The sequence below is a fragment of the Salvelinus namaycush genome, chromosome 7 (genome assembly GCF_016432855.1).
Source record: "Salvelinus namaycush isolate Seneca chromosome 7, SaNama_1.0, whole genome shotgun sequence".
NCBI lineage: Eukaryota > Metazoa > Chordata > Actinopteri > Salmoniformes > Salmonidae > Salvelinus > Salvelinus namaycush.
In genome coordinates this window covers 16,973,073-16,995,191 of record NC_052313.1, presented here as the reverse complement: position 1 = coordinate 16,995,191, position 22,119 = coordinate 16,973,073, and the positions used below count along the sequence as shown (strand labels likewise).

The 22,119-nt window shown below is 41.9% G+C and overlaps 1 protein-coding gene across 4 annotated transcripts in view; it reads right to left on the bottom strand.

Annotated features, from left to right (window-relative positions):
• LOC120051030 (lethal(3)malignant brain tumor-like protein 4) overlaps nucleotides 1-22,119 on the bottom strand; it is a 142,741-nt gene that overhangs the window by 4,211 nt on the left and 116,411 nt on the right. For all 4 annotated transcript variants that reach the window (XM_038997621.1, XM_038997622.1, XM_038997623.1 and 1 more), the window contains one exon: nucleotides 12,796-12,965. In XM_038997621.1, coding sequence (XP_038853549.1) covers nucleotides 12,796-12,965 — 170 coding nt within the window. The remainder of the gene's footprint in view (nucleotides 1-12,795; nucleotides 12,966-22,119) is intronic.

Genomic DNA, 22,119 nt, shown 5'->3' with positions numbered 1-22,119 from the left:
GGTTTGGAAACTTCCAATAATAGCCCAGGGTAGCTGGGGTTCTAGCGGGCCTGACTGCAACTGTTACTGGGATAACAGCCAAGGGAATAAAGGGGGGTCAGAGAGCGTAAGAAGCTCCTGTATGATGGATATCGACTGCTTTACAACAGAAGACAATCTGCTGGAAGCCACTGACGTAAGACAATAGCCGTTAGAAAACCTGTATCCTGCCAAAACATTGTCAAATGAGGCTTTTAAAAAATCAAATGAAAGATGGTGAGGCGTAAAGTGCCACAGGACTTTCTCGTGAAAATGACTTAAATTAAGTACCCCAAAAAACAACAAGGTAACTCTTCCTCCTCTGTCAGGACATTCTTACCATAAAGAAAACATGGAAATTAGTCATCAAGCTAAATTACCGGACACCAACAGAACAACCAGTTTATTCAGAGTCATATTGAACCATCTCAGTACAGTTGGCTGTAGCCTCAAGGTTAGAGAAATGAGGCCAGTAACCGGAGGGTTGTCGGTTCAAATCCCAGTGCTGACTGCAAATGTATCAATTCTGTGCAAATGGGTAAAAAAATATGTATTGTATTGAGCATGGCCCCAACAGCTAAAACAAAAGCCACACGTGAAGAGAACACCGGCTGCATCCGTGTTACATGAGGGTGTGATAAACAGCTTCACATACACTGCATATGCACACACAAATGCATACGGACAACACATTTACACTCATCATATGCTACTCTGTTATTTATTGTACTTCTCATTATTATGTAGCCTGATGCCTAGTCATTCTACCCTGCCTTCATTTACATAACTACCTCAAATACACTACATGACCAAAAGTATGTGGACACCTGTTCGTTGAATATCTCATTCTAAAATCACAGGCAATAATATGGAGTTGTCCCCCCCTTTCCTGCTATAACAACCTCCACTCTTCTGGGAAGGCTTTCCAATAGATGTTGGAACATTGCTGTGGGGACTTGCTTCCATTCAGCCACAAGAGCATTAGTGAGGTCGGGCACTGACGTTGGGCGATTAGGCCTGGCTCGCAGTCGTTGTTCCAATTCATCCCAAAGGTGTTCGATAGGGTTAAAGTCAGGGCTCTGTGCAGGCCAGTCAAGTTCTTCCACACCGATTTCGACAAACCATTTCTGTATGGATCTCACTTTCTGCACAGGGGCATTGTCATGATGAAACAGGAAAGGGCCTTCCCCAAACTGTTGCCACAAAGTTGGAAGCACAGAATTGTCTAGAATGTCATTGTATGCTGTAGCGTTAAAATTTCCCTTCACTCGAATTAAGGGACCTAGCCCGAACCATGAAAAACAGCCCTAGACCAGTATTCCTCCTGCACCAAACTTTACAGTTGGCACTATGCATTCAGGCAGGTACCGTTCTCCTGGCATCCGCCAAACCCAGATTTGTCCGTTGGACTGCCAGATGGTGAAGCGTGATTCATCACTTCAGAGAATGCATTTCCACTGCAACGGAGTCCAATGGCGGCGAGCTTTACACCATTCCAGCCGACCCTTGGCATTGTGCATGGTGATGCGGCTGCTCGACCATGGATACCCATTCCATGAAGCTCCAAACGAACAGTTCTTGACTTGTTCCACATTTTGTTGTGTTAGTCTGAATTCAAAATGGATTAAATGTATACCCCATAATGACAAAGTGAAAAGTGATCATTGCTAGACAACCATTTTCAGGACTTTATGTCAAAACTGTAACTCGGCCAATTGGAACATTCACTGTCTTCTTGGTAAGCAACTCCGGTGAAGATTTGGGCTTGTGTTTAAGGTTATTGTCTGGCTGAAAGGTGAGTTAATCTTCCAGTCTGGTGGAAAGCAGTCTGAAGCAGTATTACTTTAGTGCCTTGTTGCAAACAGGATGCATGTTTTGGAATACTAGTTTTCTGTACAGGCTTCCTTCTTTTCACTCTGTCAATTAGGCTAGTATTGTGGAGTAACTATAATGTTGTTGATCCATCCTCCGTTTCCTATCATGGCCATTAAACTGTTTTAAAGTCCCCATTGGCCTCAAGGTGAACTACCCAAACGATTTCCTTCCTCTTCGGCAACTGAGTTAGGACGGATGCCTGTATCTTTGTAGTGACTGGGTGTATTGATACACCATCCAAAGTGTAATTAATAACTTCACTATGCTTAAAGGGATATTCAATGTCTGCTACTTTTTATTTGTTACCCATCTACCAATAGGTGCCCTTCTTTGTGAAGCATTGGAAACCCTCCCTAGTCTTTGTGGTTGCATTTATGTTTGAAATGTACAACTCAACTGAGGGACCTTACAGATAAATTGTATGTGTGGGGTACAGAGATGAGGTAGCAATTCAAAAATTATGTTAAACACTATTATTGTACTTAGTCCATGCAACTTATTATGTGACTTGTTAAGCACATTTTTACTCCTGAACTTATTTATGCATGCCATAACAAAGGGGTTGAATACTTATTGACTCAAGACATTTCAGCTTTTAATTAATTTGTAAAAATGTAGAAAAACATCATTCTACTTTGATATTATGGGGTATTGTCTGTAGGCCAGTGACAAACAAATCTAAATTGTATTAATTTTAAATTCAGGCTGTAACACAAGAAAATTTAGAAAAAGTAAAGGGGTGTGAATACTTTCTGAAAGCACTGTATATCTGCAATGCAGAATCATGATAAGGCAGCGCCCACAAATGCACATTTGTGGCCTGCTGGAGGTCATTTTGCAGGGCTCTGGCAGTGCTCCTCCTTGCACAAAGGCGGAGGTAGCGGTCCTGCTGCTGGGTTGTTGCCCTCCTACGGCCTCCTCCACGTCTCCTGATGTACTGGCCTGTCTCCTGGTAGCGCCTCCATGCTCTGGACACTACGCTGACAGACACAGCAAACCTTCTTGCCACAGCTCGCATTGATGTGCCATCCTGGATGAGCTGCACTACCTGAGCCACTTGTGTGGGTTGTAGACTCCGTCTCATGCTACCACTAGAGTGAGAGCACCGCCAGCATTCAAAAGTGACCAAAACATCAGCCAGGAAGCATAGGAACTGAGAAGTGGTCTGTGGTCACCACCTGCAGAATCACTCCTTTATTGGGGGTGTCTTGCTAATTGCCTATAATTTCCACCTTTTGTCTATTCCATTTGCACAACAGCATGTGCAATTTATTGTCAATCAGTGTTGCTTCCTAAGTGGACAGTTTGATTTCACAGAAGTGTGATTGACTTGGATTTACATTGTGTTGTTTAAGTGTTCCCTTTATTTTTTTGAGCAGTATATTTGGCTTCCTTTAAATATTTTGAGTGTTTGATTGAGCCTGCCTAGAGTGCCAGATGGGTGATGTTTGCATCTTTAATTCTATTTTTTCAGAATCCGAATTACTATTTGAACCCAGGTCTGCAGTGGTAGGTCTATTCGGGCTGAATTATTCTGCTAGCACTAGCTACAGAGGACTGCCTGCTACCTGAGTGTCATGTCAAATACCTGGCCTCAACATTAGAGAGCATAAATGTCAGTCTGTATACAGCACATTATAGTGAGGAGAGGCATCTGAACTGCGACACACTGTAGTCTCCAGGACAGGATTAGTAAAATTGTCTAAGTGCCATTTATGGAAGTTCAAAACATTCCATTACATATTTCTAGAGTGGGTTGGAATTCAATCAGAAATCTTAATTTGTGTCGGAATTATTCATGAACGGAAACAGTTCTCCAGTTCCTATGAGGATGTTATTAACAATGAGAATACTTTGCATACACAAATCACCCACTAACTACCAACAACATCAATTTGTAGCTTTTGAAGAAAAATCCCAAACAATCATATACAGTGCATTCGGAAAGTATTTAGACCCCTTGACTTTTTCCACATTTCGTTACGTTACAGCCTTATTCTAAAATGGATTAAGTTGTTTTTTCCCTCCCTCATAAATCTATACACAATACCCCATAATGACAAAGCAAAAACAGGTTTTTGAAATGTTTGCAAAAAAGCCTAAGTATTCAGACCCTTTACTCAGTACTTTGTTGAAGCACCTTTGGCAGCGATTACAACCTCGAGTCTTCTTGGGTATGACGCTACAAACTTGGCACACCTGTATTTGGTGAGTTTCTCCCATTCCACTCTGCAGATCCTCTCAAGCTCTGTCAGGTTGGATGGGGAGAATTGCTGCACAGCTATTTTCAGGTCTCTTGAAAGATGTTTGATTGAGTACAAGTCCTGGCTCTGGCTGGGCCATACAAGGACATTCAGAGATTTGTCCCAAAGCCACACCTGTGTTGTCTTGGCTGTGTGCTTAGGGTCGTTGTCCTGTTGGAAGGTGAAACTTAACCCCAGTCTGAGGTCCTGAGCACTCTGGAGCAGGTTTTCATCAAGGATCTCTCTGTACTTTGCTCCATTCATCTTTGCCTCGATCCTGACTAGTCTCCCAGTCCCTACTGCTGAAAAACATCCCCACAGCATGATGCTACCACCACCACACTTCAACTTAGGGATGGTGTCAGGTTTCCTACAGACGTGACGCTTGGCAATCAGGCCAAAGACTTCAATCTTGGTTTCATCAGACCAGAGAATATTGTTTCTCATGGTCTGAGAGTCTTTAGGTGCCTTTTGGCAAACTCCAAGCGGGCTGTCATGTGCCTTTTACTGGGGAGTTGCTTCCGTCTGGCCACTCTACCATAACGGCCTGATTGGTGGAGTGCTGCAGAGATGGTTGTCCTTCTGGAAGGTTCTCCCATCTACACAGAGAAACTCTGGAGCTCTGTCAGAGTGACCACTGGTCACCTCTCTGACCAAGGCCCTTCTCCCCTGATTGCTCCGTTTGGCAAGGCGGCCAGCTCTAGGAAGAGTCTTGGTGGTTCCCAACTTCTTCCATTTAAGAATGATGGAGGCCACTGTGTTCTTGGAGACCTTCAATGCTGCAGACATTTTTTGGTACCCTTACCCAGATCTGTGCCTCGACACAATCTTGTTTATGAGCTCTATTGCCAATACCTTCGACCTCATGGCTTGGTTTTCGCTCTGGCATGCACTTTCAACTGTGGGACCTTATATAGACAGGTGTGTGCCTTTCTAAATCATGTCCAATCAATTGAATTTACCACAGGTGGACTCCAATCAAGTTGTAGAAACATCTCAATGGAAACAGGATGCACCTGAGCTCAATTTCGAGTCCCATAGCAAAGGGTCTGAATACTTATGTAAGGTATCTGTTTTAAAAAAAATGATAAATTAGAAAAAAATTCTAAAAATCTGTTTTTGCTTTGTCATTATGGGGTATTGTGTGTAGATTGTTGTGGGAAATATTTGATTTAATCCATTTTAGAATAAGGCTGTAACGTAACAAAATGTGGAAAAAGTCAAGGGGTCTGAATACTTTCCGAAGGCACTGTAAATCCTGGTCAACACACAACTTGATCCAAGTTTCACCCTAACACACTGTACAATTCCTAGTGTGTGCTCCAGCACTACAAATGCAAATCGGGGAGCCAGCTAAGTGTTTCATCTGCCATCTTTGGGTGGTAAACTTCTCCAGCCAGTGTGCGTTAAAGTGTGACAGGAGTGGGTAGAGTCCCAGGTGACTCTAACAGCGGTCATGGAGCAGCATTTTTGCGAGGCTGTTCCCATGTCTGTTTGTGACTACCAATACTCGCACGGAGGGTGGCACAAGACATTCTTCTCCCCTGCCTCGGCTGCGGACACCCTCTCTTTTCTGCTCATCGGAAAATATGATGGGCTAGGTATCCAGGCAAAGGGGCAGAAACATTGACTTTTCCATTTGAAAGCACCACTTTTAAAGAACTTTGACTCTTGCTTTGAGAGTCAGAGAGAGAGAGTTAGGGGGGTAGGAATAGAAGGACAGGTGTAACTTTATTGGAATGAGTGCAATGATCCATATGTAGGATCTTAATTGGGATGGCAGGTAGCCTAGTGGTTAGAGCATTGGGCCAGTAAGGTTGCTAGATCGAATCCCTGAACTGACAAGGTAAAAATCTATCGTTCTGCCCCTGAAAAAGGGAGTTAACTCACTGTTCCTAGGCCGTCATTGTAAATAAGAATTTGTTCTTAACTGACTTGCCTAGTTAAATAAAGGTTAAATAAAATACAAATAACTTGATCACTATTTTATTGCTGAGAATTTTCCTGTGCGGCAGGGAAGGAAAACTGTGTATTTGAGGTTTAAAAAGGCTTCTAAAGTTTGTAATTTCCACTTTTCAGTTTTGATTGGCCCTAACGAAACATTCATCAAACCCTACAAAAATGTCCATTAATTATAATCCACATAATACATGTACATTTCCTGTTGCTGTAAGATTTTATATCTGTATGACGGGGATTAAGGGCTGGCAGGATTATGAACCCAATGAATTAAAGACTAAGCCTTGCAGATAAACTAACTCCCAAGGAGATAGCTCCTGGGGTTCTTGTATCTTAATTAGAGTACGTCAAGCTTAATGTTGAAAGGAAATGGCATTGCTAGCAAACCAGTGTGATGTTAGCAACGCCAAGGCCGTGGGTTAAATTCCCACAGGGATCACATACACAAACTAAAAATGTATGCTCAAGCTTTGGATGATAGTACATAGTGCAATGCTAACCCCACCCAATTAGCTAGTGGTTAGGTTGGAGAAGTGATGGTTGATGGGTGATAGTGAAATGTGCCCATTCAGCACTGCTCAAGGCTATCAAGCTATAGGCTCACTTTATAGAACCTCGGCTAAGGACTTACTGAACTCCCTGGATTTAAGGGACGTGGGTGGTGAAGTATGGATACATCTGTAGTCTTAGGGGGGGTTAGTGGGTGTTATAAAAGCCTATATCAGCACTGCTCCTCTCCCTCTAGTCGATCCCTTTACAGTTCTGCTCTCCCTCCCTCTCTTTTTCTCTACTGCAATCTCGCTCCTTCCACTCTGCCAAATCCCCACAACCACCAAGATAAAACATATTCTGGTACAACTCAATGACATTCTGTGCTGCCCCCTCTCTGTAGGTTGCAGTCACAAGACAAGCCTGGGCACATTCGGTAGGCACAACACTGTTGCAGATAGAACTGACAAGATGACTTTTTCTACATGTCAGAGGGGTTTGTTTTACAGTACATCATATAGTTCTATCTGAACGTGCCACAACACTGTGCATTGCTGTTGTGAGTCTTGGTTACCTCTACTGGACCATCTCTCATCAGTCTGTGCTCTGAGGGGGCCAGATCCTTCAATCTTCCTCTCTCTCCTATCGCTCTCCTAACTATCTTCCCTGTAATGGTGCACATTGATACAAGTGTACTACGGTGCTTGGTTACTGTAATAAAGCACGGTTAACCCGTTTCTTAACATGGTGAACGAACGGGCTAACTAAAGCCACAGTTGCCTGTGTCTCTGTTCAGTGTGCCTGAGTGATGATCTGAAATGACGGTTACTGAAATTTCGCCGGTGGTTCCATTATTTGAATTCCATTATTATTATTTTTTTCTGTGAGCTCGATGCAGTTTCTCTAGAGATAAATCGGATCAAGCCCGAACTGTGCGATGTAGTAGGGAGTTGTAGTTCCAACAGGCCAATACTCTACATAATTGCCACGTTTTCTGCGCTAAACTAACTACAATGACCATAATCCATTGAGTGCCGGCCATTGAGAGACGGAGAGAAGAGCGCACGATCAAGAAAGGATAGACAACACATGCTAAGCAGTTTCTTTGAGAGGTATCTCTACCTGAAAATACATGATCTAAGTGATTGATAGTTAGTATTCAGCAGTCATAAAAGTATGCCTTATTTACTTTGAAGAACTACTAAAATAGTGAATTTGTCAAACAACAGAGATGATGACATGGAATGAAATAATAACATAATCAAATAAAACAAATGTTATACACACACCAAATGCATAGTGCATTTAATGTCTAAAAATATAATCAAAACCGTAATTGAAAACTGTGATACATTTTTTTGTGATCGAACCGACCTCAAAAAGCACTAATCGCTCAGCACTACTATTCAGTCTTAACTCATAATATCTTAACATTCCCCATCCCTTCTCTCGCTCTCTTACTTTCCCTAGGGGTACCTTGTTGCCCCCCCCCCCCTTTCTCAACACTCCCGTGGTGTTTGGAAATAACTCCAACCCGTTACAAATGGTGGGTGACCTATTTGTCGTTACCATTGGAGATTAGGATTGGGCGGTATCCAGACTTTAATATCATCATACCATCCTTCTCTCACCCTGGGATTTACGGTATTACCGGCTTAGTACACAAGGGAGCCCCAAAAACGCAAAAAAGTCCTTTGAACGTCTATTACTAAAATGCTAACAAAATTAGCACAAGTAATAGCGAATTTCCATGGAAGTTGCTAGCTAAATATGCTAACAATTGCCAAGTCAGGGAATCCAGCTCCTAAAGTTATACATATATAGGTAGGAGCTACCGAATGTCATTTCTGGTGAGTTTAGACAATTCTAAGCGAATGTGAATGAGAGACATTGTACAAATGAACAAAGTTTTGACGCATGCTTGTCTGAAGGAAGAGCAGTACTGGATCTCTAACAGCATGTCTACACACCATCTCTGTGTGGAGTCTGGAGTAGCTAGGGAAACGGGCCTGCCTGCTCTGCTCAGAGAAGATAGGGAAGGAGCAGATCGGCCAAGAAGAGAGGAGAAAAAACGCAGGAAATCAAGATATCAGTGGCAGCTGTACAAATAATTCATCCAAAAGGGCTTTGACTTCTCAAACACGGCAGAAAGCTAACACAATATGATGCCGCGTCACCGTATTAATTTAGCCACTTACTTAGATAGCAAGTTAAACTTAGGGGTTGTGTTAATGCAGAATTTTGCATTTTCACGCAGGAAAAAATATAAATACGCATAAGAAATATCTTGCTGCGATTCGTAAACGCAGATCTAAAATGCTTCTTATTGTAATTGTTGCTCTGCATCAGACTAATTTTGTGCTTCAGTTATACTTCTAAACTCAGATAAGAATTCACAAAAGGGTATTCTATCAGCAGACAGTGCTCTGACTGATGTGTTGCTACTTTTCTCTGTATTTTTCTCCTGTAGCCAAGTAAAGCCCCCCCGGCCAAACCCTCCCCTAACCCCGATTGGGCCAATTGGGATCGAACCCGGGTCTGTAGTGACGCCTCAAGCACTGTGATGCAGTGCCTTAGACCACTGCACCACTCGGGAGGCCCCAAGATGAACTTTAAACAAAACATTAGGATAGGACTAAACATTAGAAATATGATGGCCATGCATCGTTTTTGCAAAAAAGACCTTGCTTTTTCATTGTAAACTCATTTACTTGTTTGGCTCCCAGCCAAATAGAGTTGAATTCTGTTGTCATCTGATGAAAATGAAGCTATTTTCTGCCGAATGTGTTGCACGAATGTATTTTCTGTGAAGGACAACTATAGTTGCATGTCCCTGATCACTCTATTGAAGCTAAAAAACACTTGACTTTCATTATAAAACAAGACCCCTGTCAATACACAGCTGGACTCACCTGCTTCAGCTTTCTCCGGTCGTGTTATTTACAAACAAACACGTGACTGGCTGAACAGTTCTGGGGAACTAAGTTTCATAATGTAAAATAATGTGACAGGTGAAATGAAGAACGAAATCTGCTCTATCTTGTAACGCATTGCACAAGTTGACTGCAAGTATTTACTTAAACAATTGCTACAAATATTAAAATGTATTGAAAAACTTGATAGAAATATACTGAACAAAGATAAACACAACATGCAACAATTTCAAAGATTTTACTGAGTTACAGTTCAAATGAGGAAATCAGTCAATTTAAATTAATTAATTAGGCCCTAATCTACAGAATTCACATGACGAGAAAAAAAAAAAATGGGCCTCGGGATCTCATCACGGTATTTCTGTGCATAAAAATTGCAATCGATAAAATGCAATTGTATTCGTTGTAGCTTATGCCTGCCCATACCATAACCCCACTGCCAACATGGGGCACTCTGTCACAATGTTAACATCAGCAAACCGCTCGCCCACACGATGCCATACACGTGGTCTGCGGTTGAGGCCGGTTGGATGTACTGTTCTCTAAAACAACATTGCAGGCGGCTTATGCTAGAGAAATTAACATTAAATTACTTGGCAACAGCTCTGGTGGACATTCCTGCAGTCAGCATGCCAATTGCACGCTCCCTCAAAACTTGAGACATCTGTGGCATTGTGTTGTGTTGTTTGCCTTTTGCCTGTGTAATGATCATGCTGTTTAATCAGCTTCTTGATATGCCACACCTGTCAGGTGGATGGATTATCTTGCAAAGGAGAAATGCTCACTAACAGCGATGTAAACACATTTTTGAGAAATACAATTTTATGCATACTGAACATTTCTGTCAGCTTTGATTTCAGCTCATGAAATAACACTTTACATGTTGCGACACTTTACATGTTGCGTTTATATTTTTCTTCAGTGTAGTTTCAACGGTATTGAAAAACCATCCTATGGCTATTTTCAAATACCCCGGTATACGGTATATGCTTTATGCTATCCAAGCCTATTGGAGATGCTCTATAGCAGTGAGGAATGGAGAAGGTGTGGTGTGTATGTAGCAAAAGCTGAAAAATCACTTTGGGTCCGGTAGCCGTCCTCGTCTCATCAATCAACGTCACCCGTAGATGGAGAGAGTGCTTAGCAACCGCGGGAGGATCATGGCATGGGGCACGGCAGACCTTGGCATTGGCCACATCGCACATGCCATTTAGACCGGGACGTCGTGCATGTAAATTAATTCTTAGAGTGGAGCGGTGCCCGCTGAGGGATCCTGACATTTAATTTGTGTCTCGTATTCTAACCAGAGAGGGAAACATTCAAGGGTTGGTTTTTTTCTCGAGTGACAGCTGACATTTCAATTGATTTGGACTGATATCAATTTGGCTTGACAAAGGAGGTTTGAAACAATATGAGAGGACTGACAGACTATCAATGGAGTAGACATACGATAAATTATGAAGCACAATGCATTGAACCACATAAATAAAATGGTTAAAAACATTATGATTCATAGACCTACACATTAGCGTCATTGCATTTCTCCTTATGTTCATAATTCATCAACTGAAATAAACAGTTGATCATATCTGGTATGAATAGACACAGCGACCCCAAGATTGCTTATTTATTCTGTCCACACACACACACACACACACACACAGAGTCTATTTACAACTAGGCTCTCTGGCGGCAAGGGTCAAAGTTTATGGTCACACCTGGTTGCTATGGTGTCAAGCTCTCTCTGGAGCGTGAAGACTGACATCAGCAGTAGAAGAGAAATGACAAAGTGGAAACAGACAGGACAGTACTGTAAGTGAGGAGAATCTGGTTCACTTTAAACCCAACTGACAGACGACTGGGTTAAGGTTTTCTATAAGTGAAGTCAGAGGCAATAGAATACCAGCACATTGCAAAGCCACATGTAGAGCAATCTCAACAATACAAGGATCTATACCAGATGATGAAACAAACTAAGGTGAAACAAACAAAGGTGAGACATCCTCAAGCATATGTCAACAGGTCTGTGTGTGTGTGTGTGTGTGTGTGTGTGTGTGTGTGTGTGTGTGTGTGTGTGTGTGTGTGTGTGTGTGAACTGTATGAGTTTATACAACGGGTGGGTCTAATCCTGAATGCTGATTGGTTAAAACCGCATTCCAGCTGGTGTCTATTTCACAAGTTACCACTGGCTAAATCTATGACGTTAAAATGCCTATTTACTCTGTTCCATGTGACTGCGCAATCCACAGCCCAAACTTGACCTCCACTATAAAAAGCATATAGACATTATCTCACGTTTCTTTTAGACTAACATTTAGTTTTCAAAAGCAGAGATTTTTATAAACCTTGCCATCTGTCTCTCTGACATTTTCAACATTGTTTCAATATTCAAATTCGATCTCCAGCTATCCCATAGTAATGAACGTGTCGGGACGAGACAAATAGGTAGGCAGCGTTTCTCAGCCGGTCGAAATCATGAGTCAGCTGGCATCATTTTATGGATATATACATAGAAATGTCAATTGAAAAAAGGTCAAACGAAACGAAGTGCAGTTAGTTTGCTGTCTTTCCAGCTTCAGTTTGAAGTGAATGTGTTAGCTGTGTTGTTGGCTAGCTCCTTTGAACAACAGTGTACTGACAAGTGAGCCCATGTTCTATGCCAGGCAAAATTGCACCTCATTAGCTCAAAGTTATGGATGTACCCAAATAAATGTCACTAGAAAACAGATTCAACAAATGCAAATGCAGCTACTTTGCTGTTATTCTGGCTGCACTTTTTGACGTGACTAAGTCAGCCGTAGTTGGCTAGCTAGCAAGCAAGGGATAAAAACGTTGCCAGCCAGTATGGCAATGGAACATTTAGAATAAACGACTGGGTCGCGTCCATAGATACAGAACAAAAAGACTGAACGACTGGGTCGCGTCTCTGGCAACCAAACCGATAGAACGACAGCCAGTTTGGGGTAGCAACCCTAGATTTGTGTCAGGACTATATCTTGTGGAAGGATGAAATAGAATGAATAAATGAATGAAAGTAAAGTTTTATTTATGAAAATATGTCATAATATAATAATAATGCCCTCGAAGCTGGTGTTTGGAGGATATATTGGCACGTCTCAGGCCTAACAACACCCGAGCCAATATATCCTCCAAACACCGGCTTCTCGGGCATTATCACGTAAATGTGCCACGGCTTGTCTCTACATAATTTGAAACATCAATTTACAGATCCATGTGTGTATGTACGCAAGTACACGTGGATGTGTGTGTGCTCTCACCTCGTCCGCGGTCCAGTGGGCCACACGGTTGGCCTGTACTCCGGCCACTCCAGGCAGCAGCTTGCAGTGCTGCTCCCAGCATAGGGGCAGGTCCCGGCTAGGGTGGGCCGACATTGCCGACAGGAACACCGACTGGTGGAGGGCCTGCTGCAGGCTGTCCACGCTGTGCTCTGGAGGGGGAAGGGTGTACATGTCACTAGTGGGTTGCCAATGTGAATTTGTTAATGAGTGAGAAAGTGAGAGAGAAAAGGAAAAAGACGGTGGGGAAAGAAAGAGAAAGTGAGCTAGTGAGAGAGTGAGGAGAGAGAGAGTGCCGCCAGAAAGTATTCACACCCCTTGACTTTTCCCACATTTTGTTGTGTTACAGCCTGAAACTAAATTGATTAAATTGAGATTTTGTGTCACTGGCCTACACACAATACCCCATAATGCCAGTGAAATTATGTTTTTAGAAATGTTTACAAATGAATAACGTAAATCTGAAGTAAATAAGTATTCAACCCCTTTGTTATTGTCAGCCTAAATAACTTGCTTAACAAGATTTGCTTAACAAGTCACATAATAAGTTGCATGGAGTCACTCTGTGTGCAATAATAGTGTTGAACATGATTTTTGAATGACTACCTCCTCTCTGTATCCCATACATTCAATTATCTGTAAGGTCCCTCGTTTGAGCAGTGAATTTCAAACACAGATTCAACCACAAAGACCAGCAAATTTTTCCAATGCCTCGCAACGATGGTCGATGGGTAAAAACATTGAATATCCCTTTGAGCATGGTGAAGTTATTAATTACACTTTGGATGGTGTATCAATAAACCCAGTCACTACAAACATACAGGCGTCCTTACTAACTCAGTTACCAGAGAGGAAGGACACCACTCAGTGATTTCACCTTGAGGCCAATGGTGACTTTAAAACAGTTATAGAGTTTAATGGCTGTGAAAGGAGAAAACTGAGGATGGATCAACAACATTGTAGTTACTCCACAATACTAACCTAATAGACAGAGTGAAAAGAAGGAAGCCTGTACAGAATACAAATATTCCAAAACATTCATCCTGTTTGCCACAAGGCACTAAAGTAATACTGCAAAAATGTAGCATAGAAATAAATGTTATGTCCTGAATACAAAGCGTTATGTTTGGGGCAAATCCAACAACACATCACTGTGTACCACTCCTCATATTTTCAAGCATGGTGGTGGCTGCACCCTGTTATGGGTATGCTTGCCATCAGCAAGTACAAGGGAGTTTTTAGGAAAAAAAACAGAATAGAGCTAAGCACAGGCAAAATTCTAGAGAAAAACCTGCTTCAGTCTACTTTCCAACAGACACTGGGAGACAAATTCACCTTTCAGCAGGAAAATAACCTAAAACACAATGCCAAATATATACTGGAGTTCCTTACCAAGACAATATTGAATGTTCCTGAGTGGCCTGGTTACGGTTTTGACTTAAATCAGCTTTAAAATCTTTGGCAAAACTTGAAAATGGCTGTCTAGCAATGACCAACCACCAACTTGGCAGAGCTTGAAGAATTAAAAAAAAAATATGTGCAAATATTGTACAATCCAGGTATGCAAAGCTCTTAGAGACTTACCCAGAAATAAACTGTAATCACTGCTAAAAGTGATTATAACATGTATTGACTAAGGGGTGTGAATACTTATGTAAATTAGATATTTCTATATTTCATTTTAAATTAGCAAAAATCTATTAAAAAAAACATGTTTTTACATTATCATGATGGTGTTACTGTGTGTAAATGGGTGAGAAAAAACATGTATTTTTTTAAATTAAGGCTGTAAGAACAAAATGTGGAATACGTCAAGGGGTATGAATTGTTTCTGAAGGCACTGTAGAGGTAATGTACAGTACAGCAAAGGCCTGCTGGGATGATTAAAACAGTCTGCTAAGCTAAAGTTACTGTACATGACCTGCATACTAGAGTGGGAGTGTGATCACTGCAAGGTTGATAAGCAATGGTACAGGCTTTGTCCAAAGAATTCAACAAAAAATTACAAGCGACCAACCTTGACTTTTGTTCCATTTCTTCTTCCTTTTTTTGATTTTACTGTGCATCAACAAAACAAACTGTTTTGCTTTCAGCTTCCTTTCCTTTCCTTATTGTCTTTCTTTTCTAATCCTTCATTTTCTAATGGAAGGATCCACTACCTAGTCCCTTTTGACAGCACAGTGTAGATGCAGCTCTTCCTTAACCGCAGCAGTAGATAAGAAGAATCAAGTGTTCCTGAGTTCTTAGTAGACTGATGGACTAGGGGAGATACCAAATGGTTATGCAATGACTGACTGATGGAGATGCCATTGCCAACCTATAATGCCCTACTATACCCCAGATGGACCCTCTGTCTTGGCAGGCAGCAAAGCAAGCTTTGAGGGGGTGGTGTGTGTGTGTGTATGGGAGAGAGCGAGAGTGTGTGTGCCTGTGTGTGTACAGACAGCAGGAACAGGGTCAGCTACACGACATGTGGTTTTTCTTCCAGTTGTCTCCCAGCTATGTCTCGAAGGAGCAGAGCTGGGTTTAACATGCTTGTTAACCGTGGCATTTGTCTATGTTTGCTGCTCCGATGGCCAAACATGGCTAACATCTGTAACCCAAGCAACGCTACGATGAGTCCCCAAAGGGTTTTTAGTAGTTATTAAGAGGATTAGGATTAATAGGATTCAAATCAATGTGTTGTATTACACACAATCATACTGTATAAGCAAGTGGATTTCTGTGAGAACTTAAAACATGCAGATATACTACCCTTTCGAGTGCCTTGTCTGATATTGCCTTTCTATTGCACTTCTGCTCTCATCTTTGAAGCATTGATCCTATTACATTTTGTGGTGTACTCTGTTGTTATTATTAAGAACAATCAAATAACTTGCAGAGACAACTCAGTAGCTTTGAAGTGTGGCCTAATTAAGATGTTTTTGTGTGTGTTTTTTTGCTAAATAAAAGAAGCAGCGTATGATGTCTGACATCTGCATGGTAGATCTTTATCTCTTTGTTGGTCCATCGTATCAGAGCATTCTTAGCAAGACGTTAAAAGGATTATGAGTACAGTGTGAGCCAAAAAACGCAGCAAGATGAAGCAGACTTTTCTTAAGAAAGCACTTTCTTTTGGAACGCCATAATTCTTCAACATCTTTCAGGTCTCCCTCGAAAAAGAAGCAGGTAAGCATTTTTCGTCATGTATCTTCTTCTGGAGGCAGCTCTGCAGAGTAATCACTAGCTGGCACAGCCATAAAGTCATAAAATCGTCATTTAAACCTAATCCTAACCTTTGTCACATGGCTAACCCTAATGCCTAACCTTAACTTTAAATTCAGACCAAAAAGCAAAAGTTTGTTTTCATGAATTTTGACAAAATAACCAATTTTGACTTTCTAAGGGGAAATCACTCAGTTCCACCTCCAGCACCTCAAGGAATTGGATCCTGGTTAAATAAGGACTACATGACAGTATAATGTCACCAACATGAATGTGGATTTTGAGACGCTAAGACCTAGTACAATACAAAACATCAACAAAAAAAAGCTCAAAAAGTATTGTCAAATCAACTTTAGGGCTCCCTCCATTTAGCTGACTTCCTGCTGACAGCAGCCACAGCCACAAACCCCACCACAGCCTCAATGTGACATGGGAAAGCCCAGTCACCTCCTTCCTGTTTGTAGAAAAAGGGCGCGACACAAAAAGCTTTAATGTCACTACTCGAACACAGGCCCACTTTGATCATAAAACTTTGATGATGGGGCCGTGGCACAGCACCCTCAGAGACAGGAAGTCCACAGCACAGCTCCATAATGTGTAGCGCACAAATACGCCACAACAAAATATCGGGCCAAAAAACTAGACAGGGATCACGGATTATATCCCTGATTGGATCCCTCTTGCATTTTACCCTCCTGTTCTTGAACCAACATCCTCCTCCTGTGTTTTCTATTAATAGAACAGGCACAAGGTGTACCGTCACTTTGCTATTTGATTTGACAACAAAAGAGATTGATCAAATGGAAAAGGTATTAAGCTATGAAAAATACACTATCAATAATGGAAACATCTGGCGTCTGTATATTTAGACAAACAAATTCAATTAACCTGACCTATTTTGCTCCATCAAAAAAACAAGCTCGGGAGAAAAAAAGACTATGTACAATACTGTAGTTACCATGGCAATGTTTCCTTCAAAAGCAGCGACTTTGCTGTGTTGCGGATCTGTCTGCTGTGCCACAATGACTAAAGTACACACACACACACACCACTCTGAGTGAAATGGCGATTTCCCAGCTTGTAGGCTCTAGAGGCAGAGATAGAGAGAGCGCAAGAGCGAGAGAGAGGTGGAGCGACGGGGAGAGAAAAAGAGAGAGGTGGAGAGACAGAGAGTGAGAGATGGAGAAAGACAGAGGGGGAGAGAGAGAGAAACAGGGAGAGCAGGGGAAAACAGAAAGGGCCTTTCACAGTATTTGGGCATAGCCCGGGAAGCGTCTCACTAAAATGTTACTGGCGAGCAGAGCTGAATTTCAAAAGTGTGGAGAACCAAGAGACAGTGGGACTGGAGGACTGGGGATGTGTTAATGGGTTGGCTGCCATTTTCTGGGGCGGTATAGGAGTCAGTCAGTGAGCTGCAGGGGGGACAGAGTGGACATGGTGTGTCACACTAGAGAGACAGCCTGGCCCCAGGGAAGGGGCCAGTGTGTGTGTCCCCGTTTGTCTTTGTGTGACTATGTAAGAAATACCAGACAGTTTTGTCAGGAGACTGAAACTCTGCTGGTGTCCCGTGCAGTATGACATTATGGTTCGACCATGAAGTCTCGACAAACACACATTTGTCACTTCAGTGACGTCTTTAAATTGATTGAATGGACCGATTTCCATTCACCTACAGTTGAAGTCGGAAGTTTACATACACCTTAGCCAAATACATTTAAACTCAGTTTTTCACAATTCCTGATATTTAATCCTCGTAAAAATTCCCTGTCTTAGATCAGTTAGGATCACCACTTTATTTTCAGAATGTGAAATATTAGAATAATAGTAGAGAGAATGATTTATTTCAACTTTTATTTCTTTCATCACATTCCCAGTGGGTCAGAAGTTTACATACACTCAATTAGTATTTGGTAGCATTGCCTTTAAATTGTTAACCTGGGTCAAACGTTTTGGGTAGCCTTCCACAAGCTTCCCACAATAAATTGGGTGAATTTTGGCCCATTGCTCCTGACAGAGCTGGTGTAACTGAGTCAGGTTTGTAGGCCTCCTTGCTCACATATGCTTTTTCAGTTCTGCCCACACATTTTCTATAGGATTGAGGCCAGGGCTTTGTGATGGCCACTCGAATACCTTGACTTTGTTGTCCTTAAGCCATTTTGCCACAACTATGGAAGTATGCTTGGGGTCATTGTCCATTTGGAAGACCCATTTGCGACTAAGCTTTAATTTCCTGACTGATGTCTTGAGATGTTGCTTCAATATATCCCCATAATTTTCCATCCTCATGATGCCATCTATTTTGTGGAGTGCACCAGTCCCTCCTGCAGCAAAGCACCCCCACAACATGGGTTGGGATGGTGTTCTTCGGCTTGCAAGACTCCCCCTTTTTCCTCCAAACAAAACAATGGTCATTTTGGCCAAACAGTTCTATTTTTGTTTCATCAGACCAGAGGACATTTCTCCAAAAAGTACAATTTCTGTCCCCATGTGCAGTTGAAAACCGTAGTCTGGCTTTTTTTATGATGGTTGCTGAGCGGCCTTTCAGGTTATGTCGATAAAGGACTCATTTTACTGTGGATATAGATACTTTTGTACCCGTTTCCTCCAGCATCTTCACAAGGTCCTTTGCTGTTGTTCTGGAATTGATTTGCACTTTTCGCACCAAAGAACGCGTCTCCTTCCTGAGCGGTATGACGGCTGCGTGGTCCCATGGTGTTTATACTTGCGTACTGTTGTTTGTACAGATGAACGTGGTACCTTCAGGCGTTTGGAAATTGCTCCCAAGGATGAACCAGGTCTTGGCTGATTTCTTTAGATTTTCCCATGATGTCAAGCAAAGAGGCACTGAGTTTGAAGGTAGGCCTTGAAATACATCCACAGGTACACCTCCAATTGACTCAAAGTATGTCAATTAGCCTATCAGAAGCTTCTAAAGCAATGACATAATTTTCTGGAATTTTCTAAGCTGTTTAAAGGCACAGTCAACTTAGTGTATGTAAACTTCTGACCCACTGGAATTGTGATACAGTGAATTATAAGTGAAATAATAATTATAAGTCTGTAAACAATTGTTGGAAAAATTACTTGTGTCATGCACAAAGTAGATGTCCTAACCGACTTGCCAAAACTATAGTTTGTGAACAAGAAATTTGTGGAGTGGTTGAAAAACGAGTTCTAATGACTCCAACCTAAGTGTATGTAAACTCCCGACTTCAACTGTAAATCCGAAAATGGAGTCCTGTGAAGTCAGGGCAGTTTGTTTGTTTAATGCTGCGAGCCCCGCAGACTTCAAACACTTCACAAACACAAAAGAAAAGTGCTAAACATTTATTCCTGGCAAACACGTCTTCATTCAAAGAATCCCCTGTGGTGGTGAAACATGTGTCTTTCATCCCCCAGTGAGCGTGAAACTTCTCTCAGTCCAAAACAGACTGCTGCTACCAAAGCCTCCGCATGAGCTTTAACCGTATACTGACTACCTGCACCGTCACCAAGAAAACAGTTACTTACTGCCGGGCTAGTGCTAGAGCTAATGAACGCTAATCTCGTGACGCTTCGCTCACTCGTGAATGTAGGAAAATCTATAAACCGCTGACCCCTGGTTTCAAATTGGAGCCCACAACTCGAACCTACACCCATTATCATTCCCCCGGTGATGCAAGCAGTCTTTGTTGTCACTGGACTGATGTATTGATACCAGCACCGCCAGGCAGAAACCAGAACAATGTGTTTCGTAGCGTTAATTACACGATAGCGCCGACCTTACGCTGTGTATTTGAGTGTAACTATTAATCGTGATTAGTGAAACAAGATATTTGTTTTGAAAATGCTTTGAGATTACTTACGCTAAATGAGATAGATGCCTATGGTTATTAGTAAGCCTAATCAATCGTGATGAAGTTAATAATAAAATGTATTAAATCAGACTGCTTAAGGAGAGGTTTATCTAAGTGGAGAAGCTTAAAGAGGCTTTGCATCCTCAAATAACACAGTGCAGCTCACACCGTTTAAAAATATTCACAGAGAGATGTGAACAGAGGGGTTGAAATGCGTATCAAGTGACTGCCTTAAGTATCCCCCTAACGGCCACATGTACTTGAGATAAGAGCGAGTGAATGAGAGCCAGGAGAGAGTGAGAGAGAGCCAGGACAGCAAAAAGGCCCATCCTTGGTCTCAGAGAGAAATAACCTCTAAAAGATTAATTAACATTCAACAGCTTCAAAATGACATACACTAGTTATATAAAAGGTATGGACACACGGGTGCAATTCCACAAAAATATACAATGTCGCAATATGTTGTATGGATATCCAATTAAAGTGCACATTTGTGGCCTGCTGGAGGTCATTTTGCAGGGCTCTGGCAGTGCACCTCCTTGCACAAAGGCGGAGGTAGCGGTCCTGCTGCTGGGTTGTTGCCCTCCTACGGCCTCCTCCACGTCTCCTGATGTACTGGCCTGTCTCCTGGTAGCGCCTCCATGCTCTGGACACTACGCTGACAGACACAGCAAACCTTTTTGCCACAGCTCGCATTGATGTGCCATCCTGGATGAACTGCACTACCTGAGCCACTTGTGTGGGTTGTAGACTCCGTCTCATGCTACCACTAGAGTGAAAGCACCGCCAGCATTCAAAAGTGACCAAAACATCAGCCAGGAAGCATAGGAACTGAGAAGTGGTCTGTGGTCACCACCTGCAGAACCATTCCTTTATTGGGGGTGTCTTGCTAATTGCCTATAATTTCCACCTTTTGTCTATTCCATTTGCACAACAGCATGTGAAATTTATTGTCAATCAGTGTTGCTTCCTAAGTGGACAGTTTGATTTCACAGAAGTGTGATTGACTTGGAGTTACATTGTGTTGTTTAAGTGTTCCCTTTATTTTTTTGAGCAGTGTACTTTGAACTCGCAAAAAGTAGGAGATGCAGTCAGGAAACACTGGCATGTTTTATGTTTTATTTACGCGATAAATTGGTTCATGGAACTGCCAGCCACAAAAGAAAATCAGCCAGAATGTTTTGGGATTTTCACCCTCCAGACATTATTTCCTAAAAGGTCTTAATGATGAAATGCCTATGTATGTTATGTTGTAAATTTGAACATGAATTATGCCCCTATTTCAGATTACTCTGACATTTTTCTTACACTGTACACAATGATTTATGAAAACTTGCTTGGTAGGTCAATGTACTCATTGTGGTTTTACAGACGTGTTTAATACGTTTTATGTACACACTTTATTTGAATATTTATGAAATGCATATTGTTATATTTGGTAGTACTTATTTGTTTTTCCTTCGCCTCCAACCCCTTTCCATGCATGGAACGGGTATGGGTGGGGCTAGGTCTACATAAGGGTGCTAATTTAAAAGACTCACAAAGCTCTGACGAAGGCCGTGAGGACGATACGTAAAGCTTATTAAAGATCAGTGATACGATCAAGAGCAGTGTGCGGGTTCCTTCTTTTTCCTCATCTTATCCGGCTGTTGCCATGCACCTTTTGGTTTTATTAATTTATTGCCACCAGTGTAACTGCTAAACTACTTTCTGACTGTACACTGTACTGCATGATTGTAGCGGGTTTACTAATGTGTTAGTTGTAGTAGTTCTAGTTGACTATGACGAGACAACAATGTACCCTGTGTGTAGTGGTTAGCGGTCATGATATAAAGGTTTGGCTTGGAAAGTTTTTTTCGTCTGGTCACAGACAGCTGATGTGTCGTGCACTGATGTCCAGAAGCGAAGGGAAAAGGTAAGAGGAGAGGGTGTAGATAGCGAGAAGGAATTATATGTACAACCAGCAAAGTGACCATGCTGTATTTATGTGGCTGCTATGAAAGTGAACTGTTTGCGTGTGATCAGGGGTGTATTCATTCTGCCGATTCTGTTGGAAACGGGGATAAACATACCCTAATTTGTCCAATAGAAACTCATTTGCAACTGTTGGACTAATGATTACACCCTAGATCAGCTAGATGCAGGCAAGAGTGTGCAAGGCAGTACTAAATGTGTCACTGCTTGTCACCTTAATTACTCAAAATTCTCTCAACCTGTGTACCTACGTTGTAAACTTTCCTTCATAGGCTAGGTTGTAGCAACCTCA